Source organism: Setaria italica, chromosome II (assembly GCF_000263155.2).
Source record: "Setaria italica strain Yugu1 chromosome II, Setaria_italica_v2.0, whole genome shotgun sequence".
Lineage (NCBI taxonomy): Eukaryota > Viridiplantae > Streptophyta > Magnoliopsida > Poales > Poaceae > Setaria > Setaria italica.
In genome coordinates this window covers 30,114,074-30,122,767 of record NC_028451.1, presented here as the reverse complement: position 1 = coordinate 30,122,767, position 8,694 = coordinate 30,114,074, and the positions used below count along the sequence as shown (strand labels likewise).

Below are 8,694 nucleotides of genomic sequence, written 5' to 3'. Positions count from 1 at the left end.
TAGCCGCAATGGATGCCCAGTTCTTCTCTTTCATATCCAAGCCTCGCCTTTTCATCCACACTGTGGGTGCTCTTATATTCGAAGATTAATAAACTGGATTTGCAGGGATGCAAATCGGGGTCACGATTGGCAACAAGGTTCCCTAGACTACTCGAGTAGGCGAGGATTTATACAGGTGCGGAAGATGGCATCGTTATTTTCGACTGAATGATACAGAAATTTCGAGTGAACAAGCACGGAATTTTTATCGCTCTCGTTTTTCTATGCACAATTCCTGAATCCACCACGGATGGATCGATCAATAGTTCATTGCTCCATATCAACCAGCATGCTAATGAAATCCAATCACTAGATCCTATCCGCTAGCAAAATAATCATGCCATCTATACCTGCTCTGATCTAGCTACAATGTCAGCACGAACAAATGGAGGGGGGAAGAGAAGGTAAGAATTGACAAATGTACAGTTGGACTCGCCCTGCTGCCTCTGCTACTCCTGCTCCTCTCGGTGCGACGGCAGACCGCCATGGCTCCTCAAGGTGTGCGTGCTCGACGTCGTCATCGCGTTCGACGCGGATGCCGATGCGTGCGATGTCGCGGACGTGGACGGCGAGCTGGTCCCCGACGACGACCCGGCGGAGTAGTGCGAGCCGCGCAGGCCGTGGGGCCTCCGCCGGTACCGCGACCCGGGCACCCCTGGGCGCGTCGGCTCCTCGAGCGTGCTCTGCTTCTTGGACAGGATGATCACCACGCGCTTCATGTCCGGCCGCAGCCGCGGGTCGGCCTGCACGCACAGCAGCCCAATGCGCACGCACAGCTCCACCTGCTCCGGCACCGCTGCCGACTTGACGGCGGGGTCGAGCAGCTCCAGGCTCCGGCCCTTCTTGTACAGCCTCCACGCCTGCGACGCACAGAGCAACGGATGCATGTGAGGAATCAGGAAAAGAGCAAAAGGCACACGAATGTGCTGGCATTCCGTTGCACACATACGTACGTATTCGAGGAGGCTGTCGGAGTCGGAGTCGGGGGGCGGGACGAAGGAGGAGTTCTTGCGGCCGGAGACGATCTCGAGGACGACGACGCCGAAGCTGAAGACGTCGGCCTTGGTGGAGAGGTCGCCGTGCATGAGGTACTCGGGCGCCATGTAGCCGTTGGTGCCGGCGACGCGGGTGTGGACGCGGGAGCGGCCGTCGCCGGCCTCCGGGAAGAGGCGGGCCATGCCGAAGTCCGCGATCTTGGGCACCCACCGGTCGTCCAGGAGGATGTTGCTGGCCTTGATGTCGCGGTGGATGATGGGCGTGTGCGCGTCCTCGTGGAGGTACAGCAGGCCACGCGCCACGCCCACCACCACCTCGTGCCGCCGCGCCCAGGTCAGCTCCGCGCGCCGCGACCGGTGACTGTTGCTGCTGGCTGGGCATCGCACGAGAGGGAAAACCACACGGTGTCAGAGCCACATGCAGACAGTGGAACGAATGCAAGAATGAAACATGAAATCTTCGCAGTGAGCTTGTGACAGAAATCAAACGCAAAAGGAGGATATGTTTCACAGGAGCAGAGAGTACGCTCTATGCGAATCTAGAAATGGCGTGCTCGGCCATGGCTCGGCCGTCCAGCTAGCCTTTTCGTTCCATGTTGAAATTCAATTCAATACGTCCCAACGAAACCCAGACAAAGAAATCAAATGCTCCGTGCTCCTCTCAACAACCACCAAAACAACGTTGACACGTACTGCGAAATCGATAAACAGGACAAGAGAGGTCGGCCAAAGAGCAGGCGGATCCACAGAGAAAGCACGTGTCCAATGTGAAAAAAAAGGGGGGCAAAAAGGAAAAACAGTGCTTTAGCTTCCGTCTTCTATGAGGCCCTGACTCGCACCGAAACGGTTTGGATCTCGAGCCAGAGTTTAGTTTGTGTCACATCAAATATTTTAAAGCTAGTTAGAAGGATTAAATATAAGTTAATTATAAAACTAATCATATAATAGAGGCTAAACGGCGAGACGAATCTATTAAACCTAATTAATTCATCATTAGCAAATGATTACTTGTAGTAGCACATTGTCTAATCATGGACTAATTAGGTTTAATAGATTCATCTCGCTGTTTAGCCTCCATCTGTGTAATGAGTTTTGTAAATATCCATATTTAATACTTCTACTTCTAGTTAGTGTAAATATTCGATACGATCCAAACACCCACATCGTCACTACTCTAATTTCCCCGGTACTTTCTCGGTCCGCCATGACGACGGCGCAACGGGTCAGACAGCGACGTGTCTGACGTCGTCTCGTGGTCCTGGATCGACCAGCTCAAGGAAAGGGAAAGAAAAACAGGAAGCGCGTACACACGGCTACGGGTCAAGCACGCTACGCATGGGGTAATCGATCCAAAGCACGATCATGTCCAACGGAGTCCCACATAATCCAGTGACCCTGTGTGCACCCACAGTGCTTGTGGAACCAAAGCAAGAGCACCAGAAGTCTTAGGTCGTGCGATGGCGCTGTGCAGATTATTGTAATGCCCGGAAGGACTAATTCGATTTTGACCAGCACAAAGAGATTGCACAAGCGGGTTTGACCAGGTCAAAGTAATCTAATGTACTCCCTCTATCCTAAATTACTATTTTTCTAGACACTCCTTTTGATATGCACCTAGATATATAGATGTCTAGATACATAGCAAAAATGATGTATCAAGAAAAATCAAAACGAATAGTAATTTAGGACGGAGGGAGTAGCAAAGTTGATTAACACTTTGAGCCTTGTTTAGTTCCCCCCAAACTACCAACTTTGGCACTATAAAAAAAGAAGATTCTCCATCACATCAAACTTGCGGTACATGCATGGAGTACTAAATGTAGACGAAATAAAAAACTAATTGCACAGTTTTGTTGTACTTTGCGAGACAAATCTTTTGAGCCTAATTAGTCAATGTTTGGACAATAATTCACAAATACAAACGAAATGCTACAGTTACGCATTTATGACAAAATCCCAACTTTGGTACTTCCAAATTGGGACACTAAACAAGGCGGTCAACAGAACGCTGGCAGAAAGTTGGCCTTTTTTGTGTTAGTACAACTAGTCCAAGATTAGGCGAATCCTTTTCGAAGTTGAGATCGCGACGTCCGCATGCAGCCCACTCCCTTGAGGAATGATTCTCTTGGTACGAAAACTAATCGTCCCACTGCTATAAACGGTGCTATAAAATGGCTTCACCATGTAGCGTAGCGACAGTACGTGTAGACAAACGGTGCGTGTCAGCGTGTGCATGACATCATGATCGCGTCAGCCATGGTATGCTGTAAGTCAGTGCAGGGCAGCCACTGCCTCTGCTCCGGGACGGGGCTCCTCCGTTCGGTCCGTCCGATGATGCAAACACGCAAGCAGCAGAACGTTGGAGGATTTTTTAATTAACGTTAACCTTCTAGAAAAAAAAAATGGAAAAGCACGAGTCGAAAGGAAAGAATCATAAGATGACAAGGATTGCTTATCGGAAGCCAACTTGTACTGTACTGCTAGTACTCTAGTAGCAAGTAGCAACAGCCAGCATGCTTCGTGACCCCGTCAAAGGTTTGTATACTTGTACAGTTGACCAGGCGTTGCAACAGTGGCGGAGCTTGAGCAAGTAATCAGGGGAGGCCAGCCATGTTACTTTGCTCTAAAAATCAATGAACACTAGCTGATTTACTATTCATATAGTGGAGATTTTTACAAGGAAGGGGTGGCCATGGCCCCCTTTGAATTGCACTAAGCTCCGCCCCTACGTTGCAAAGAGAGGGCTAGTCTGCTGGACCTGTGCATGATAGCAGCTGGGTTGTTAGTTAGTAATGGCCCATTGACCCTTGGAGATCTGTGATGCAAGCATGCACGAGGAGGACTGTCGCCGTTTGTCATGCCTCCCCAAAGGGGTAGCAAACTAGCAATGATAAATGGTGTTTGGATACTATGTGCTAAACTTTAGCAGTGTCACATCGGATGTTCGATGCTAATTAGAAAAACTAAATATGAGCTAATTATAAAATTAAAAGCAGAACCCTATCTAATTCGCGAGACGAACCTATTAAGCCTAATTAATCCATCATTAGCAAATGGTTACTGTAGCACCACATTATCAAATCATGAACTAATTAGGCTTAATAGATTTGTCTCATGAATTATACTCCATCTGTGTAATTAATTTTATAATTAGTCTATATTTAATACTCCTAATTAGTATCAAAACATCCGATGTGACAGGTGCTAAGCTTGGGGTGTATCCAAACACCCCCTACAGTACAATAGCAGTGGCCAGTGGACGTTCAGTTCAGACACCCGCACGCAAAGGAGAACAATGGACAAACAGTGGATCCATCGAGCAACAGATTTGTGATCTTTCCCAACAACAACAACAACAAACTTACCACATTGGTTGGTTTATTACATTCAAGACGGATGCAGCCATGCATTCTACTACGCAATCATCAGAAAGAACAGTTTGAATCACTCGAGTTTGAGGTTTGAACTAGAAAAAAGTGCCTCATTTGCCTATTTTATGGATCGTTCCTAAGGCCAGTAGGAATACACGGCCCTACTGTAGTCTGTGTTTCTCGATGAACGACAGTCTGTCCAGCCGTCCGGGTTGCAGCTAGCTGGGACTGGAGTACAGTAGAGGTAGAGCATAGAATAGATCAGCCAACAGGTGCCAGACCTCATCGCCTCGTACGACACACACATCCATCATCGGACCGAACGGTCCGAAACTCTGGAGCACTGGACTAGCAACAGCATCCGTATGCATTGTTTGACTAGCGCGGGCACATGGATTTGCTCGTGGTTGCCGATACTCTGTATCATGACGAGAGCAAACGGCTCTGTTCACTAAAGTTTGACAACAGATTGCTGCTACCTTACGACATAATTATCGGACCAAACAATCTGGCTCCCCGAGCTAGTGAAATGTGCTTTAATCGTTGTTTCAAGGATAGCTCCTGGCCTCAATACGAATGCCTCCTAGGTAATTTTGCTTGTCGATCGCCGCCGGCTTCAATTTTTCTCGCAGCACTTTGGCAAGTCTGGTACGAATGTTAGGCAATGAATCAAATGGTCCCTTAGATTGCGATGTCGCAGTCCACTCTAAAGAATTTTCTTGGCACAGAAACTAGTGCTGCGGAATTAGTGGTTCGTGAGGGGCAGACAAAAGCACTGTATTGGCTACTTGCGCTAATTACGAATATCAGTCAGACATTGTTTAAACTTTGACTAGCAGCATTTGATAATATATTGTCTCTTTAATATATATATTACAAAAGCAGTTCTACCTGGGGACAAGATGGGATCAAGTTTCTCCCAGGACCCCACTGCCCTCTCCCAGCGATGAATCTTATGCCCCTAAACACAAATCTACATACGAACTTTGACCAGCGACTCGCTAAACAAAATCGCTTTAGCCTTTAGCAACCGTTCGTACGTGACATCAGCAGCCGCCGGGTTGCGGCAGCCACTGCTGCGGGGCGCGTGGATGATCCAATCACTCTAGCAGTGTGCCTTCTAGGAAAGGAGAAAGCACGAAGAGAAAAGAGGAAGGGTTCACGTTTCACAATGCCAGCAGAGAGGCAAAGAACATTCTGATTGTGAACAGCTTGGGGAGGTTAGTCAGAGAAAAATGTGGACGGATAAAGTGAGAGAAGAATCAGCAAGATGATGACAAGGGTTGCTTATCGGAAGCCAACCGGTCCTGTAACACTGGTCGCAACAACCAACCTGTCGATGGCTAGGCCAAAAGACTACTGATCAACTATACTGCTGACCAGGCGTTGCAAAGTGAAGACTGTTATGCCGGACCGGCGGACCCTGTTCCGGCCGCCCTGCACGATCAGAGCACAAGTTCCGACCGATGTCTGTGGACCATGAATGCGGTTGCTGCTGGTTAGTGATGACCGATTGACCCTTACAGATCTGTGATCATGCACTGAGGACAGCACCGTTGTCGTTCAGTCGTGCTTCCAAAAGCGGAGCAATGACAACGCGTTGTGCAACAGCATCAGCATTGGACTTTCAGAATTCAGGCACCCACTCAAAGAAACACAAGGAGCAAAGATCTCTGCACTGCACCGAACATGGCAAATGGGCCAAACTAATTCTGATCGTGTGTACAGATGCTTCCAGATCCGAAAACGTGGAGCACCAAAATCCAGGTGCTCTACGCCTACGGATAGACTAGCGCGAGATGAATATAGTACGTATTTCTCAAAGTGTATAAAGTTGGGCACAGGTGCGCAGCCGACGGTCTGACACTCATAGAATCCATCGACAGACACATTGCTACCTACCTTACGTCCTTACCTTAACGACTGGCTCGATGCAGTCAAGACGGAAGCAGCCATGCATTCTTCTAATAATACTAGGACGCAATCATCGGATCAAACAATCCTTAAATCTCTCAAGTTTGAAGTTTGAACTACCCAGGAAAATGTTTTTATTTGCTAGTTTATTGATGGCTCCTGACCTCAATCGCCAGTACGAACGAATGCACGCGCCCTTATTTTGCTACTGTAATTTGTGCTTCTCGGTGAATGACAGTCATTTCGGCAGCCTGGCCTCCCATTCACGCAACGCAAGCAAGCGATGAATGGGTCACTCGCGCGTACAACAAATCAACCAAGCCAGCATGAGCGGTAGGGAACAGTACAGCGACTTTTTCCTGGCACATCAATGCCCTGCGAGGAAATATCCCCACCAACCGCGCATCGGCCACCTCTGTTTCAATGAAGCACACGGATTGCAGCAGCCGATCTCTGATGCGGTCAAACAATTTCCTCTCTAATTATCTCGGCGTCTGATTGTACGAAAACGGAGATCACTTGCTCGATCGCGCGAATTAGTACTAGATAACTAATGGTGGGAAATCAGAAAAGCAAATTCAGGGAGCAATCAACGGAGCGGAATGGGGAGCACTCACAGTGGCCGGAGGCGGGGGCGAAGAGGATCTTGTCGAGGCTCTCGTTGGGCACGTACTCGTAGACGAGCAGCTTGTCCTCGGCGCCGCGCGCGCAGTAGCCGATGAGGTTGACGACGTTCCGGTGCTGCACCCGCGACAGTAGCGTGGCCTCGTTCCGGAACTCCCGCGCGCCCTGCCGCGACCCGGCGCCGAGGCACTTGACGGCGACGTCGCGGCCGTCCTCGAGGCGGCCCCGGTACACGGGGCCGAACCCGCCCTGCCCCAGCCGCTGCTTCTCTGAGAAGCCCCGCGTCGCCGCCGCCAGGGCCTCGTACCTGAATCCGCGCTGCTCCCGCGCCGCGATCGCCTCCAGGTCCGCCTCCTCCTCCCGCTCGCGGCGCGACTCGGAGGACGAGCGCCGGGAGGAGAAGGGCCGCGCCAGGCGCTCCAGGAGCTCCCGCGGCTTCATGCCGCCGCCGCCGCCGGCCTCGTCGGCCAGCGCCCAGGTGATGGGCTGGACGACGCCGCGGGCAGGGGAGGTGGGGTGCTGCTGCCCCGCGCGAGCGGGCGCGCGCGGGGAGAGGGGAGAGAGAGCGAGAGGAGGGCCGCTTCGGCCCGCGGTGTTGAGGAAGCCGCCGGGGTGGGTGTGGCGTGGGTAGGCTGTACGACGCGTGCGGGTGGTGGATTTTGTGGCGCGGCGAGGGGGGACGGGGTTGGAGATAGATTTGGGGAGGGAGTGGGAGAGGAGGCGAGCGCGTGCGCTAGCTAGTTCTCGGCAGGCGGCCCATGGGGGTTGCCGGGTTTGGGGGTGGGGTGGATTTTGCGTCGGGGTTTGGCGCTCTCGGGGACACGATGTCGATGACGATGAGCGCGGCCGCGGCCGGGAGGGAGGAGGGTCAAGCAACAACTGTTCAGAGGCGTCGCTGTCGCGGGAGGAGGTAGTCCAGGCGACTGCGCGTTGACGAACGCCGGGGATCCGCCTCCGCCCGCCGGTTCGCTCGCGTGTGGGTTCCACCTGGACGGGGGAGAGAGACAGAGACCGCCCGCGTGGGTCCGTGCCGTCCGTGGGCGCGGCGCGCGGTGGCGCGGACGGACGGACATAGGCGTGCGAGACGTGCGGTGCAGGTCAGGTCCGGGTCCGGCCTCGCCCGCGACTCGGCTCGTGGGGGCACTGGGAAACCGCGGGGAAACGGCGCGACGTCGTCCCGGCCGGGACTGCTGCTTCTGGTGGTGATGCAGTCGGAGCGCAAGGCCTGGCAGCCGGGTGTGGAGTCGTCACGGTTGGCCTGGCCCACTGTACCTTTCCCCTGCTCCGTTCCCACTGGAGGGACCGAGGGAGACTGTAGTCACGAACCGTACAGCAGTCGTTCTGTATACGATCGTACATATAGATTCAGAGGCTGAGTCGAAATTTAGGGGCCTTTCTAAACTTTCTCCCGTCCTATTGAATATTTAAATACTAATTAGGAGTATTAAACATAGATTATTTAAAAAAAATCATTGCACAGATGGAGGCTAAACGACGAGACGAATCTATTAAACCTAATTAGTTCATGATTTGACAATATGCTGCTGCAGTAACCATTTGCTAATGATGGATTAATTAGGCTTAATAGATTCGTCTCACCGTTTAGCCTCCATCTGTGTAATTAGTTTTAAAATTATCTCATATTTAGTCCTCCTAATTAGTCTTCAAATATTTGATGTGACACGGACTAAACTTTAGCTCTAGAATCCAACACCCCCTTAGGCACCGTTTGGATCCCATTATGGAATCTG

At 51.4% G+C, this 8,694-nt stretch overlaps 1 protein-coding gene across 2 annotated transcripts; it reads right to left on the bottom strand.

The window, feature by feature from the left end:
• Positions 1-219: 219 nt before the first annotated feature.
• Positions 220-7,820, bottom strand: LOC101766162 (putative cysteine-rich receptor-like protein kinase 35). Of its 2 annotated transcripts, none has more exons than XM_004956725.3 (3): positions 6,937-7,820; positions 989-1,408; positions 220-899 (listed from the first exon to the last, which is right to left on the bottom strand). In XM_004956725.3, exons 1-3 carry the CDS (start codon positions 7,382-7,384, stop codon positions 412-414), a joined length of 1,356 nt encoding a protein of 451 aa, XP_004956782.1. In that variant the 5' UTR covers positions 7,385-7,820; the 3' UTR covers positions 220-411. The 2 variants fall into 2 exon arrangements, with proteins under 2 accessions (XP_004956782.1, XP_004956783.1); XM_004956726.3 differs by having other exon boundaries at positions 993-1,408; positions 6,937-7,818.
• Between the last annotated feature and the right edge of the window lie 874 nt (positions 7,821-8,694).

Excerpts from the sequence above, each read along its gene's own strand:
- LOC101766162 (XM_004956725.3), bottom strand. The coding sequence starts at position 7,384 with ATGAAGCCGCGGGAGCTCCTGGAGCGCCTGGCGCGGCCCTTCTCCTCC. Across the intron at positions 1,409-6,936 it reads CGCCCCCGCCTCCGGCCACT|CCAGCAGCAACAGTCACCGG; the intron begins GTGAGTGCTCCC and ends TGCGATGCCCAG. Across the intron at positions 900-988 it reads CAGCCTCCTCGAATACGTAC|GCGTGGAGGCTGTACAAGAA; the intron begins GTATGTGTGCAA and ends TGTGCGTCGCAG.